At 39.1% G+C, this 16,751-nt stretch overlaps 1 protein-coding gene across 5 annotated transcripts in view; it reads left to right on the top strand.

Moving 5' to 3' along the window:
- The window catches only part of Brip1 (BRCA1 interacting protein C-terminal helicase 1), a 140,867-nt gene that overhangs the window by 104,461 nt on the left and 19,655 nt on the right, over window positions 1-16,751 (top strand). For all 5 annotated transcript variants that reach the window (XM_031351260.1, XM_031351261.1, XM_031351257.1 and 2 more), the window contains one exon: window positions 14,473-14,585. In XM_031351260.1, the coding sequence (XP_031207120.1) occupies window positions 14,473-14,585 (113 nt within the window). The remainder of the gene's footprint in view (window positions 1-14,472; window positions 14,586-16,751) is intronic.

Genomic DNA, 16,751 nt, shown 5'->3' with positions numbered 1-16,751 from the left:
AAAATAGAAATTTCTTCTTTTGCTCTGTGCTCTTACCTTGACAAATTGTTTGGATAATGAAAAACAGAGACCTCACTTCCATTCTGACTAAGATGGTTTTGTGTCATTATTGTCAAAGGATTTACATGGGGATGTTTAATTACCAAAAACCCAGTTAAGTACTCTGAGAAGTAGCCACGGCTAAGTTGTTTTAAATAATGGTGGTGACTATGTAAAGAAGAGAAGATACCCACATTCTCCGTGGTCTCCTTCCTGGGGATTGAATCTAGAGCCTTGTATGTACTGGACAGGCATCCCTGAGCCCCAGCCCAGCTGTTTCTTAAATTTCAAATGGTCAGGTGTCATTTCAGCAGCTACGGTTTATAACACAAATTTTAATAGATTGCTCTAAAAAAGTATTTTATCCAGAAGCGGTCCTGAAGGGTATATGAAGTAAGTTATGTTGCTATTACTATGTCTTAGTTCTTGTCTCCCGATAGATTATTGTGGTTAAATCCTAATGTAACAGAAAGTAACAATTGAAAACTGTTTCTATGGGCTTTTTTAAAAATATTATTATTTAAAGGGGAGCCTGGCTTCTTAACTCATGGCAAAAACTTTTTTCCCTCATTTAAAAAATGTTCTATATTTGGTTGAGCTGGTGTCTCAGAAATGTTGAAAATATGCCAAATGAAATAAAACTAGTTACACTCCTTTTATCATAGCCAAAATATCCCACATTACAAGGTCTTAGGCTGGGCTGAGAGCTCAGACTGTTGGAATTTATATTGTGATACAATGATAACAGTGTTTACCCTGCAGTGTAGCTGAGCAGTAAGTGTCTCCCCTGCATAGTCTTTGTCTCCAGCTTGGGTCTGCTGTAAATGCCAGGGTTTAACTCTGACTAGAGTTAGAACTCTTCTTCAGTACTTACCAGGAAAGTGTGTTTACTTTCCTGAAGAATGCTTTCCTAATATTATTAGTTAGTGCCTTTAGATGATTGTTTGTTCATTTTTATTTGGTTGTTTGAACTTTAAATGTTTTTAATTTAATTTGATTCTTATATAGGTAAATATTACATGTTTAACGTATTTCCCCACACCTCCTACCCTGACTTTTCTCACCCGCCTTCTATCTATTTGTCTCTTATGTTTCTCCAGATAGTTTCACTTCTACTTTCATTTTACATATGTATTTATGATTTTATGTAACTATATATAAAAATCTAGGAATCACAAGTAAGAGAAACATACAACATTTATCTTTCTAAGACTAGCTTAGTTTGTTTGATATGATTATCCATTTGCATCCGTTCCCTGCAAGTAACATAGTTTCTTCTTAATAACTGAGAGAATTGCATTGCATACATGTCCCACATTTTCTTCCTCCATTCCTGTCTGTGGACACCTAGGTGATTTGACATCTTTGCCATTGTGAGTTATGCTGTAGTTAACATTGATATACAAGTATCTCTGATATATTGACTCAGAACCCTTAGGGTAAATACCTAGGAGTTTTATATAGATAGCTGGGCTTTGTGTTAGATTTGTTTTTAGTTTCTTGAGAAATTTCCACACTGATCTCCGTAGTAAGTGAGCTGGGTAGCATTTCCACCAGCCATGTGGAAGGACTCCCTTTTCTCCATCTCCTTGCCAGCATTTGTTGTTATTTGTATTCTTGATGACTGGCATTCTGACTGGGGTAAGATAGAATCTTGGTGTAGTTTTGATCTGCATTTCTCTGATGGCTAGAAAGATGGACTTTTCACTTCATCTTTTGAGAACTGCCTGTTCATTTCCTTAGTCTGCTTATTGACTGGGTTTTTAATTCGTTGTTTAATTTTTTTTTAGTTCTTTATGTATTCAACACATTAATCCTTGTAGGCTGTTTTTATTTGGCTGTTTCCTTGGCTGTACAGGATTTTACTTTGATAAGGTCTTTTGGGGGTTTTTTTGTTTTTTTTGTTTTTTGTTTTTCAAGACAGGGTTTCTCTGGCTGTCCTGGAACTCACTCTGGCTGTCCTAGAACTCACGCTGTAGACCAGGCTGGCCTCGAACTCAGAAATCCGCCTGCCTCTGCCTTCCAAGCGCTGAAGTTAAAGGCGTGCGCCACCACTGCCCGGCTGATAAGGTCTTTGTTGTTGGTTGTTGAACTTTTTTTGTTGTTCTGTTTTGAGATAGGGTCTCCTTTAGTCTTGGCTCAACTCACCATGTAGCCCAGGCTGGCCTTAAAGTCTTTCTCAGCCTCTGGAGTACTAAGATTACAAGTGTATTCCACCTCACCTCAATTGGAGGCTTGAAGCTTTAGTCCTCACAAAAAAGAAGCTGCTTGAATTATTTGCTGAAATCATATTACACGTATTTTTGAATTTAAATAAAATCTGCTTTCATGTAGAATAATGGTAAAGTGAAGAGGTGCATTTACAGTTCTAACTCATTTTTGACAAAACATTTATTTCTTGAAAAACTACTTACAAAACTAATAAAAGGGGGCTAGAGAGATAACTCAACATTTAAGAGCACTTCCTGCTCTTTCACAAGACCAGAGTCCAGTTCCCAGCACCCACAAAGGATAGCTCACAACTATCTGTAATTCTGAATCTCTCTTTGCAACCACCTATAACTCCAGTGCCCTATTCTAGCCTCTGCAGAAACATACACACAAATGAAAATTTAGAAGTAAGTCTAAAATCTCATAGACAATTATTGTTACATATGGGCTATTTACTTAAGACTAGTATTGTTGGGGGTTAATAGAAAATTGAAAAATAATGTAAGGTTCAAAATTGTGATATAAACTTGATATGGTATGTAATCCCTTGGATATGAATAATTCTTTTTATTTTAATTAAGTGCTCTTTTGTTTTTTTGGTTTTTTAGACAGTGTTTCTCTGTGTAGCCCTGACTGTCTTAGAACTTGTTCTGTAGCCCAGGTTAGCCTTGAACTTAGAGTTCATCCTGCCTCTGCTTTCCACGTGCAGGGATTAAAGATGTGTACCACCATGCCTGCCTTTACCTGCATTTTTTATTGTGAATCGTATCTGCTTCTAATAAAATTGAGATATGGATAATTAAAGAACTTATTGTTTGGTCTCAAGTATATTATGGTGTAAATCAAAATACAAAATCATTAAAAACAAAACTTTTTAAAAATAAAAAAAGCCCTGCAGTGGCACATGCTTTTAATTCCAGCATTCAGGAGGCAGAGTCAGGCAGATCCCAGAGTTCAAGCAAACCTGATCTACAGAGTGTGTTCCAGAACAGCCAGGGATATACATACAAAGAAACCCTGTCTCAAGAAACAAACAGAAGAAGGAGGAGGAGGAAGAGAAGGAGGAGGAGGAGGAAGAGTAGGGGGAAGGGGGAGAAGGGGAGGGGAATGGGGAGGAAGAAGAAGAAGAAATAATCCTATAACCTGCGCTTGAATGCTATCTGTTGGCCAAGGTGGGGATGTATCTACATCCCCACCTTGGTCATAGGTACTTCACTTGCCAACAAATCTGCAGCAGTCTCCTTGCTATTCTCTTGCTTATTATCAGTTAAATTTTGAGAACATACATACATCTTTTTAGATATACTTTATTTCTCTAGAAACTACCAAAATAAGGATGCCTTTTGTTTTGAGTGAACTGTGAAGTCTGGTAACAATAAAAATCATATTTTGACAAACCCATGCAGCATCTGATCCTCACGTGGTGCACACGTTCTCAGCTATAATAAACAGGGTGATTAAAATGACTGAGCAAGCTGAGGAAAACAATGACAAAGCCAAATATTTAGATGATGCCGAATAGTCCTTCTTTTTCTAAGCCGTGACTAAGAGGCATGCTGAGCGTGTCCATGGCTTTCATTTGTATCTTTTGATAAAGTAACTGCCCTTCTCACTTCTGTTTACACACTTCTCCAAAATTACACATACAGTAATTTATTACGAATGTGGAGTGAATGGTTTACACTTTTCCCAGATAGCATAGCTGATTATAGTTTTCAATTTGGGGCGAGGCTTATAAAAAGTATTTGAAAAGTTATGGTAGATGATCTAAAAGATCATCTTTCCAAACCATCTTGAGCCCAGTTTATGGTGTTTACTTGCTGTCAAAACTTAGAAGAAACATTCAGAGTTAACATCCATAATGTAAAATGTCTGTCTTGTTAGGCATTAAAGAAGCATTGGTCAACAGGTAGAATGTTATTCAACTGTGTAGCTGATGTGCATGTGGGCATGACCTCCCAAATAGATGAAAGACTAATGGCTTTGACAGTTACTAGATGGCAGAGCTGGCCTTGGGCCCTTTGCTGCTTCATATCCAAACTGTTTGTTTGGAAAGCATGCCTGGGGAATAAGAATGTTTATAAGGATGAGCAGGTAAAAGTAAAAAGGTTGTCTTTTGACATTTCAGCTAATCCCTTCCAGCCCTTGCTTTACTTAGCATTTAGGCTATTTGCTGGCAGGAGAAACTGGCTTTTTCACATATGCTATGTGTCATTTTAAATTGAGCGTTGGTTTTCATGGCTGATGATCATTGTACATACAATGAAATTCTAGAACCATTTCTCATCTAATTTAGTTTTCTTGACTCCTGTTTTTTAAATAGGAAAAATAAAGCAACAGACTTGACTTACCTAATTATATTAGCAAGGGTCGTTCAGAAAAGCCATGCAAGTGTTCAGCTCTGCAGCTTTCAGTCCTTAAGAGAACTACCTCTGAACTCAGACTTGATCCAAATCCCAGCGCTACTTTAGTCTTTTCATTCCCTAATTTTCTTATCTGTAATCTAAAGTAATATCTTCCTTGTAAAATTATTAGGTAAATTATTAGGTTAATCAATATAGATCTGCATAGATCTATAAAGAAACTCACTGGCTATTCTATACTAAGAATTTTGGTTCCCAGGTTTTCCAATTTTGAAGTTTTAGCTTATTCTTTTTTTGTGTGTGTGTGTGCAATGTATTAGTTTATTGGTGTTTGTTTCAAAGTGCCCAATAAAATCAATATAAAAAAGACAAAGGAAGAGTTTACTTTGGCTTACAGTATGAGGGTATAATACTGAGTCCAGGGCAGGGAGGTCATGATTTTAGCTTATTCTTAATGTCAATTTTATTTCAAAACCTTTTTCTTTTACGTTTTTGTTGGCTTGAGACAAGGGATTGTTATTTTGCCAGACTGTCCTTAAACTCCTAGCTATTCTACTGCTACGTCCCCAGCTTAGATCTCAGGTATGCACTACTGTGCCTGGCTTATTGTCAACTTTTACTTTTTGTTTAGAACCTAACCTTTGGCTAAGTCAATTGTATCTTTTTCCTTAGACATAAAGGGCTGGGCCCCTCTCTAGCTGGAAAGTTAGAGAGCGTTTGGGCATTTTCCGTCACTTCTACTCAGCGACTCAGTCCTGTAGGTTGATGCTGTTACAAACTGGACGCTTCTGTTTCCTGGCTTCTCCAAGCCAGGCCCTTGCTATTTTTATAGTACATTCATGGACTAGCTTCATTTCTAAGTGTGCTCACTTCCATACACTGTAGCTGACATTAACATCGTAACATAGCTATTTGATAGCTATTTGTACTTACAGACTTTTCTGTTTATTTAAGTTCTTGTTAGGCAGAAAACATTTTTACCTCACCTTTACATTCCTATTCTCTAGAATAAACAGCTTACAGCTAGCCCAAACTGCATATGTTTAACTGAATTCAGTGTTTCAGTTTCCATAATTTTCCTGCACTGTTTCGATTTTCATACTTTTAATGCTTTTTTAAAAATGTTTTCTGTGGCATTCTTAAGAGCTACTTCAAAAAAAAAAAAAAAAAGAGCTACTTCAGACTAGCTTCTTTCTTTTTTCTACACTCAATTAGTATAAAAATTCTGAAATTGTAATACAGTCAGTCACCTGTCAGCATCTGTGGCAGATTGATTCCAGAAAACACGGAGAAAAGGCCATATTCAGATGGTCAGTTTCCTGTATAAAATAGTGTAGTGTTGCATCTAATCTATGCCTATTCTCCAGTGCACTTTAAATCATCTCTAAATTGTTCACAATACCTAATATAATGTAAATGCTATAGAGTTGTTTTACTGCATGACTTAGGAAATAATGACAAAAAGTTATAAAATGTTCAGGATAGCCCAAGGGGGGTTCTCCCCACCCCAATATTTTCCATCAGTGGTTGGTTAACTACACTGTCTTAGAACATATCAGTATGGAGGAACAACTGTCCACTAGAATATTTTGAACTTGAATTAGTTTAAGGAGAATTTTTTGTAATGTAAAAAAAGCAGTTCATTGGGGTGATATAAAGATTGAACACAAGGACTTCTGAGGCTCTTGAGAGCGGGGATGAGAGTACTGGGAATGGACGGCCTCACACATCCCAGCTAAGCAGGCCACACTGAGCTGCCCTCTGCCAGCCCGTGGCATATTAAATGCACTGGTACTATTTTAACTCTGTGGTTTGTTTAGACTGCCTCTGAATGACAGGCTTTGATTCTTTTTACAATGTCTTTTCAGTATACATGTATTTTCTTTGTTCTTACTGATGTGCTTGCTAATCATTGCCTCTTTCTGTTACTGTATTTTTCAGTTGTACCATTCCCATTTGAATTTGTAAAATTTCTACTTCCAGAGTTAAAGAGATGGCTCATTGGGTAAGAATGCTTGTTCTGTAAGCTTGGGAACCTAAGTTTGAATCCCCAGATCCATCTAAAAACCTGGGCATGGAGATGTATAGCTGTAATCTTAACATTGTTGGGATAGAGACAGACACATCCCAAGAGCTAAATGGCCAGCTAGTCTAGCCTAAATGGCAAGCTTCAGTTCAGTGAGAGACCCTGTCACAGGCAACAATGCATAGAGAACTAGAGGAAGGCTCTTGAAGTCTTGCTGTGACCTGTGCATGTGTAAATATAGGTTGGCAAACCCATATACTCACCTGTTTGCAACACACATACACACACACAAATTTTAAAATAAAATAAAAATTTTCACTTCTACCAAGATTATCCAGAGTTTAGTCATAAAACTGTGTGTCTTTTTTCTTAAGATTTGTATATGTGTGTGTGTGTGTGTGTGTGTGTGTGTGTGTGTGTGTGTGTGTGTGTGTGTGTGTGTTTGTACATAGGTTTATTTGAGCCACTTGTATGCAGGTGCTAGACATAGATTAGAGGGAGATAGGTCCCTGAAATTGGTATTACCTGATATAGGTGCTGAAAACCGAACCCAGCTTCTCTGGAAGAACAGTAAGCACTTTTTAACTTCTGTGCCACCATCCCCCTAAACTATGTGTTTTTGTGTTCCTTAAATATGTTTTCAATGGCTACTTTAAAGTCTGTGTCTGTCATTCTCAAAGCTGCCCTCATACTTCCAAACTGTTGTGTTTTTACTGACTGTCTATTAGAGATTTGAAGGCCTATCTCTTCTGTAGAATATTGATTTTTGTTTTTATAGGTCACTCAGTTAACATCTGGTCCTCTTGAGCTTGTATAGGTGTGGTTTGATTTGTTATTGAGATCGCAGGAAAGCACTCAATCTTTATATTGTTCCTCAGGGTCTAGTCAGAGTTTGGTTTCATTCTTTGTTGGGGTTGATTTAGAATAGGTATTACTTTGAATTGCCTTTTCTGATAACATAGCACATGGCCTTTTTGATATCTTAAAAGGCTATCAGGGGGTTTAGCCAGTAATTATAGCTATCACCAGCCTGGCAGCTAGAACATCCCTAAGCATTCTTTGACCATTTACTTGTCGTTTTCATTCTTAACCTGAGTTAGGTGCTGTCTGGCCAACCGTGGGTGAGGCACTCTGGACACTCACTGTTGAACTCCAACCAGGGGCTGACAAGATTGCACAGCTGGCTGAGACTCTCCCCTGTGGCCTCTGTTTTGTAGGCTTGCTAGGACCAGGATGATCTTTCCCACCTTGGGGCTATAAATAATTCCCTGTGTTTTCCTGGGAATATTTATAGGTTTTTCAAATTGTCTTAAGTGTATTTATATAAACGAAACAAGAACTGTAACTGTTTCTTCACTTTTCCAAAAGTTGTGCCTAACAGTATTTAATAGCTTATCCTTTCTACACTGATTTAAAATTGCCTCTTATTATGCCAAATGTCAGACAACGGTCTGTTTTCAGGTCCTGTTCTCTATTCTGGTGTTTGATTTATCAGGCCCTGTATTGGTATGTTCCCTCCACACTGCCTAAATAAGTGTGTGTTTAACTTTTTTTTTTTTTTTTTTTTTTTTTTTTTTTTTTTTTTTGATTTTTTGAGACAGGGTTTCTCTGTATAGCCCTGGCTGTCCTGGAACTCACTCTGTAGAGCAGGCTAGCAAATCAGAAATCCACCTGACTCTACCTCCCAAGTGCTGGGATTAAAGGTGTGCGCCACCACTGCCCAGCTATAAGTGTGTGTTTAAATATAACTGAAGACATCAGTAGTTATTGCATAGCTTTTTACAACTAACTTTGCAGTTGTTTTATCCCATTCTATAAAATCTTCCTAACAATTTAACTTAAAGAAGAAATGAATTTATTGTTGGTGATGTTATGCAGTAGGGTGAAAACTATGAACTTGGATAATGCAAAGCTCTCAGACACTGCAGAAGCCTGTCATTCAAGCCTCTAATGATACACAAACTGGAGTCTGATTTCCTATCCTATGAAGAATTATTTAAACATAAAATAACTCTTCTAAACAGAGTGTCTTCATTTGTAGGTGAGAGGGATTCAAATGGCAAAGTTATCAATCACCCTGTGCAGTTTACTATAAAGTATGTACACGGTTACATAGTGAGCAAGGTAGACAAGATACTGTCAGTTTGCATAGTAGAAATATATTAATCAATTCTCTTTGTGTATGGGCAGTTTTTTCTTTTAAAATTTTAATATAAAATACAGTCTCCAGGGAATAGCGCACTAGATATGCCTTCGTGCTTAAAGAACTAGAAAAGTAAATGTTATGAAACGCTATTTTTAGATATTCATCACTAGGTCCAATAAATATAAGATAAAGTGAGCACCACTGTACCAGGATGGAGTAGGAAGGAGGAGACAGAGGTTAGTAATCTCACTGATGATGAGGGGAAGGGTTTCATGGCAGTGAGAATTTGTGAGGCAGAGTACCAGAAAGAATGGAACTGTGTAGAGAAAAAGAGCCACATGTTTGCAAAGGGACCGCCTTGAAGCATTACATGAATAATGATTGACACAGACAGGAGTGGAAACCACCTGACATCAGGGAAAGCAGGCAGACAGTTCCTTAGCCTTATAAAAAGCTGGGACTAGTTTGTGCTCTCACTAGCCATTGGGTGGAGGGCAGCTCATGATTTGTGAGACATTGGACGTAGAAGAGTTTCACTTTTTTTTTTTTTTTTCTGGAGATAAATTAGCCCCAGACCATAGGCTACTCTGTAACTGGCTCAATACATTGAAAACAAGCTCAAAAGAGTGAGCCGGTCTCAAGTAACCTATCTGAACCTAAGAAAACCCAGCACTACTGAAATACTGACACAAAAGCAGATATCCACTGACGTAGTAGTCACAGTCTAGTATCCAATCAAAACTTAGCAGACTGCAAAGAGAAAAGTACAGCCTTAAGTGTAGAGAAAATGTGTCACTAGAAACAAAAGCATAATTAACATGTTAAAGCCAGCAAATAAGGACAGAAAAGTATCTTATGTTTTATGTTTTATATAGTCAAAGAAGATGGAGAAAGACATGACCATGATGAAAAGAGAAATAAAATATTTGAAAGTGCTTCCGTGACATGTCCAGATATGAAAACATATATTGTGATTTAAAAATGTATTGGGTACATTAGATGCTGCCTAAGGAAGGTCAATAAACTTGAACACAAGTAAAAATTACTAAGAATGAGGTTTAGAGTGGAAAAAACTAGACTAGCTGACAGGATCACTAGTGTCATTATAGAGTAATATAAAGTGGCTAAATAACTATAATTAGAGTCTAAGGAGAGGAGAAAGTATGGAAGCAGAAAATAATTATACTAATGTTTAAAAGATTTTCAAATGTTATGGAAACCATAGGTCCACAGATCCCCCAGCCTACACTCATGCAGAAGACACATACATGTACACCACAGTTCAGCACAAAGCTGGAAAACAGCCAGACATCATACAGAGGACAAGAACAGCAGCAGACTTCTATCTAACCTGCACCAGTCAGAGGATATCTTAGTGCTACCTTTACACACTGGAAGAAAAAATGTCAGCATGGAATTCTTTGCTCAAAAATGAAGACGTAGCTTATTATCCCAGCACTCAGAAAGCTGAGGCAAAAAGAGCATGAATGAGGCCAGCCTGAGTGCCATAACACACACACACACACACACACACAAACACACACACACACAGAGCTGGCTAAAGTTAATTGCCAGCTAACCTGTAATGTTTCTTTCCTTTTAAGTTTATTTATTTATGAGGGGTAGGGTCTCACAATGTAGGCCTGGCTGGCTAGGAACTCGGCGATACCAGTCTGCCTCTGCCTCCCTAGCGCTAGAATTAAAGGCATGTACCCACTTATGGGCAGAATCCTTTTTAAAGTAGTGTAGTTTCACACACAAGAGTAATAGATTTCCCCATGGCATCTTCATTTGGAAACTTAAATCTATAGAAGAGAACAAGAAGTTCCAGAAACTTTAAATCTGTGGGTAATTGTTTTGTGAACCCCCCCAATATTTATTACTGCAAAGGATTGAAAACGAGTAAAGCATATAGACTAATAATTCAATACTCATTTCTGAATTTGAAGTATGTGCCATAGTTATGTAATATGTTAATATTGGGGGAAATTTAGTACAAAGGATATGAAACTTCTGTACTTTTTTTTTGCCTTTAAGTAAATCTAAGCATTTTAAAATTTAAAATAAGTAGTACTGTTTAAAAGCATCAATAGAGTGTGTTACGATTTTATAGTATTTGTAAAAGTAAAATGGCATAAAATACATAAAAATGAAATCCTAGTATGTACTCATGCCATTTGTGAAGCAGTATAATACTATTTTAAGGCAGATTGTGTTGTTAAGATGTGTATTGCAAATTCTAGACCAGTGGCTCTCAACCTGTGGATCACAACCCCTCCTGGGGTTGTATATTAGATATCCTGCATATCAGATGTATACATTGCAGTTCAAATCAGTAGCAACACTACAGTTATGATGAAACAATGGCATAATTTTATGACGGGGGTCCACCTCAACACGAGGAACTGTATTAAAGGGTCACAGCATTCAGAAAGTTGAGAACCACTGGTCTAGAGCAATCTCTAAAAACAAAAATGGAAACACTAAATGCTGGAGATATGGCTCAACAGTTAGAGCACTGGCTGCTACTTCAGAGGACCTGAGTTCAATTCCCAATACTGACATGGTGGCTTACAGCATCTGTAACTTCAGTTCCAGGGAATTGGATGCCCTCTTATGGCCTCCAAGGGCACTATAAATATTCATACACATAAAATTAAAAAGTAAAGAGAAAACATTAGAGATAAAAACACTAGAAAAAAATTTTGATATAGAACAATGGAATCATAGATGGGACAAGAGGGAAAAATAGCAATATAGTAATTTTAAGTCTGATTATAACAATAACTGCATTAAATATAAGTGGCATAACCATTCCATTTCAAAAGCAAGATTCATGGCAGGGCCCAGACGTTCCAGGAAAAACGCGGAGCCAACACCACAAGCTACATGCCCGGCTTGCCAGGCTGGGTGTCCTGGGAAGCAAGCAAGTATGTGGAAGAGTGATAGAAGAGAAAGAAGTGAGCAAATAGATGGTGGAGAGATGAAAGCCAAAGAAGAGCCAAGCAGCTTATGCTCTGAAAAGAAACTAGACACACAAAGGCAGTTGGCTGGGTTTGCTTCTTGGAAAACGGTGAATTACACTGTCCATCAACAAAGCCAGTGGACCTCTGCCTCCTTCCTTTGAGAAAACTGACTGTTATGGGAGTCGCTGTGACTCCCAGAACTAGCCCAGGATGCAGAGTGGAGATCCACAACTTAAATACGTCTACTCCATTCTAGAGCTGGCATGAGTGAGCCTCCCTGAGGGCATGAGAGGAGAACTGGAAGTGTGGAGAGTTGACCCTGGTAAAAGGGGTACAATTGAGCCAGTCCTGACCCTCGCTAGTTGGCCTCACCCTCATCTGGGCAATGCGGGAGAGCTGGCTCTCGCAGCGTGGGTGCAAGAGAGCTGGCGGACAGACCAGCTCAGCTACCACCTAGACCCAGATCCAGGACTGAGGCAGCCTATGCCTACATCTCCATCTATGAACTTCACATGGAGGGGCCAGACATACAGAACTAAAGTTGCAAGATCTCTGTGACACAGGCAACAACAGAATATTCAGAGGAGTCCCAGTAAAAATCGAGCATAGAAAGTGTAGCCTAGAGGCCTTGAACCAGACCAATGACTCATTGCAGTGAACATTTACAAGTGAAGCTGTTTGGACCGAAGGGTTTATTGTGTGACACTGCAGCTTCCACTGCAAGATAGTTTTTTTGTTTTGTTTTGTTTTGTTCTGTCTACAGAGAGAGATTACAGAGGTGGAAGGCAGAAACGGGGGGATGGGGGGTCGGGGAGATGAGTGGGACTAGAGTACATGATGTAAAATTCACAAAGGATCAATTAAAAAACTTTAATCTCATGATTCTTGTTTTTAAAAACAAGGGTACAAAGGGCAGGGACTTAATCAATGCAAGCTTATGACCCGCACTTACTGGGAATTCCTCGTTCATGGGGAATAATTGCAATCCCCGATCCCCATCACGAATGGGGTTCAATGGGTTACCCGCGCCTGCTAGCGTAGGGTAGGCACACGCTGAGCCAGTCAGTGTAGCACGCGTGCAGCCCCGGACATCTAAGGGCATCACAGACCTGTTATTGCTCAATCTCGGGTGACTGAACGCCACTTGTCCCTCTAAGAAGTTGGGGGACACTGACCGCTCGGGGGTCGCGTAACTAGTTAGCATGCCAGAGTCTCGTTCGTTATCGGAATTAACCAGACAAATCGCTCCACCAACTAAGAACGGTCATGCACCACCACCCACGGAATCGAGAAAGAGCTATCAATCTGTCAATCCTGTCCGTGTCCGGGCCGGATGAGGTTTCCCGTGTTGAGTCAAATTAAGCCGCAGGCTCCACTCCTGATGGTGCCCTTCCATCAATTCCTTTAAGTTTCAGCTTTGCAACCATACTCCCCCTGGAACCCAAAGACTTTGGTTTCCCAGAAGCTGCCCAGCGGGTCATGGGAATGACGCCACCGCCGCATTGCCAGTCGGCATCGTTTATGGTCGGAACTACGACGATATCTGATCGTCTTTGAACCTCCGACTTTCGTTCTTTTTTTTTTTTTTTGGTTTTTCGAGACAGGGTTTCTCTGTATAGCCCTGGCTGTCCTGGAGCTCACTCTGTAGACCAGGCTGGCCTCGAACTCAGAAATCCACCTGCCTCTGCCTCCCAAGTGCTGGGATTAAAGGCGTGCGCCACCACGCCCGGCTTCCGACTTTCGTTCTTGATTAATGAAAACATTCTTGGCAAATGCTTTCGCTCTGGTCTGTCTTGTTTTTAAAAACAAGAATCATGAGATTAAAATAAAACATAAGTAACATAGGTGTGTGTATCAGTCACTGTTCTTTCTCCATGAAGAGACCATGACCAGTGCAACTCTTCTTAAAAGAAAGCATTTGCCTGGGGACCTGCTTGACTGTTTTAAAGGCTTAGTCCATTATCATCATGGCAGGGAACATGACAGCAGGCTGCTATGGTGCTGGAGAAGTAGCTGAGAGCTACACCCTGATCCACAGACAGAGAGAGCGGGTCTGCTGTGGGCCTTGAAGCCTCAAAGCTCACATTCCTGTCATACAGTTCTCCAACAAGGCCACACCCACTCTAACAAGGTCCTACCTCCTAATTTTTCTAAAGGTTTCAAACAGTTTCCACTTCCTGGTGAGGAAGCATTCAAATATATGAGCCTATGGGGGCTATCTCATTCAAACCACCACCGTATATATTGGATTTATGAGTAAATGGAATATGTTTTTCATTTGTATATTTTAATATGGATGAATTCCCAAAGTGATATGTAGTCTGTATACACACTAACAAATATATACTGTCTAATAACACTAGTTTGAAACTTTAGAAAAGGCAAAAACAAGCAAGCCTGTGGCTGCCACAACCAATAGAAGGCAGTCAATGGGGAAAGGTAGCAGTGTTGGGAATGATCTGTGACATCTGGATCGCTGCAGACTGTACAGTTGCTAGGACTTCTGTTGCACACTGAGAATGTGTGGGTCTTACTGTGTGGAAGTGCTCTCGTCCACATGAGGGAACTGTGGAAATGCAAGAATGAGTAAGACTTGAAGACGCTGAAAAACTCACGTGCAAAACAAAATACTCTAAATAAAATGTAAAATGTTAGGTATTCATATGATGTTTAAAATAAGCTCTACTCATCTACTACACTTTTTAATGTTTAAATTACTAGGTGGAGCTAAAACGACAATACAATGACCACCACTCCAAATCGAGAGGTCTTCTGCCTGGCCGTCAGTGGTATGAAATTCAAGCATACAGAGCCTTGAATCAGGCTCTGGGCAGGTGAGTAAATTAAAGTGGATTACGGTGTTACTGTCTGCGGTTTGGTCTAAGCCCAAGAAGAGGAAATTACATTGGCTACTTTTAAAATCAATGTGGTGAAATTTTATTTATATGTCAGAAGTGGGAGTTGAGAACTGTGGAAAGCACTTTGCCAACTGAGACATCGTTGTTATTCCCAGCCCGTGGAATAACTTTTTAAATTATCATCTCAAAAATAAGTTTTATTGTAGGACATAAGCTTCCAGTTTATAAACACAAAGTAGATTTGTGCAAACCAGTTTAAAGATTTAGTACCCCTGTATGTGACATTATAGTTATCCATGCAAACTTTTGTTTTCCAGTGAAGCTATAAGATGATCGGGTAATTCGAATAAAAGCAGCAAAAACCTGACAGGAGGACAGTGTTAGGAATTTAGGGTTCATCAGGAGGTCTGTAACCAACCCTCATCTGAACCAAACAGATCCGGAAAAGATTTTTCACAGGTGTTGTGTGCACTCACACTGTACAAAAACGACAGATTGTTTTTGCATTCATTTACATGAAGCGAATGACACAGGACATCGGATAGGTTAGTTCCTAGAACACATCACTCATGCCGCTCATAATGCCAGGACTTTGTGTGCTCTCTTCAAACCAATTACATTGTGAAGCTGCTGTGTGGCTGCCTGTCCTAGCTGGACAGTCTGTTTCCTTGGCACCCAGTCACTCTGCACATTTTTCTTGAAGGATCTCATTTTCTTTTCCTGATGACTGCCTGTTTTTGTTTTAAATTACAATATTCAGCTAGTAGTTTTTAGGAAAGCTTGGATATAGATTTTGAGATTCTTGATTTTTACTTGTTATACTTATTTTTACAAAAATAGTTGTTCTTACCTCCATTGATTTTTTTTTTCCTTTTGCTTTACTATATGTAACACCTGAACTTCAAGAAAACTTGTGAAGTCCAAGTTCCATTTGCATTCTTAATGGTTTATAAACTCTTTGCACACGCTATCACATTTGGTTCTTCAGCTGATAACACTAATAACAATGCAAATTAGAACTTTACAGTTTAATTTTCTTGGTTTACTTCCAAACTTTAACCCGGAACTAGATTACGTTGCTTGAGCTCACGTAGTGATTAAGTGGCCCTTCACATAGTAGGCCCATCTGCACTTTTGAAACTACAGACCTGCTTTGTCATCCATATTCCCTACCTCTGTCCTCTAACATTTTCACCATTACATATAAATATATTACTATTAAGCCTATCATTCTGGCATGACTTTCTTCCTTGACACATAAACTTCCACACTGTGTCTGTGGCAGAGTTACAGTTGCAGTCATGTCCTGTGTGAGTACCTTCTGTTTCTTCCCCTGGGGCTGTCTATACCCTAGCAAAACACATGGCTGTGTACGTTTTCCTATTGTAGCGTGTATCTCATCATCAGACAATAGCATGTTTATATATTGTGTCCCTTCCCAGCACATGCTCACACTTGCGCTCTCAGCAGCCTCCTGGGCCTCTTTGGCACAGTTGCTCCAGATTTGCTCTGCACATGATGGGAATGCAAGGTTCTGCAAAGTACCACAAAGGTCATGCATTTGAAGTATCAGCATGCAATGCTATACAATACTATGTCTTTGGTATCTTGTTAATTGTATTGTCATTTTATTGACTTTTTTTAGGGACACTATCAGCAGATAGCAATTTTTCACAAAGAGCATATATACTTTTTAAAAAATATCAATCAAATGAATGTTTTATATCATTTGATAAAGCTCATGTGTCCTAATTGATAGAACAGTGCACTCTTATGAGACACATATAGAAAAACTAAGCAGCTGGAGAGATGGCTGACAGGTTAAAATCGGTCTTCTAGAGGTCCTGAGTTCAATTCCCAGCAACCACATGATGGCTCATAACCATCTATGGCATCTGGCGCCCTCTTCTGGTATGCAGGCATACATGCATACATACATAATTTGTATACATAATCAAAAAAAGAAAGAAAGAAAGAAAAAGAAAAGAACCCCTTCCCTCCAAAGAAACCGGTTGTGTTAATGCCTTGTGTGCACATGGGAAAGGAGTGTGGGGTGTGTGCCCATGTGGAAGCAAAGGTTGACATTGAGTGTCTTTCTCATTCTCCACTGTATCTTTTGGATAGGGGTCTCTCATTGAATTT

The sequence above is a fragment of the Mastomys coucha genome, unplaced genomic scaffold (assembly GCF_008632895.1).
Source record: "Mastomys coucha isolate ucsf_1 unplaced genomic scaffold, UCSF_Mcou_1 pScaffold5, whole genome shotgun sequence".
Lineage (NCBI taxonomy): Eukaryota > Metazoa > Chordata > Mammalia > Rodentia > Muridae > Mastomys > Mastomys coucha.
Note: the sequence above shows the minus strand (reverse complement) of the source record. Positions and strands in the feature narration are given on the sequence as shown.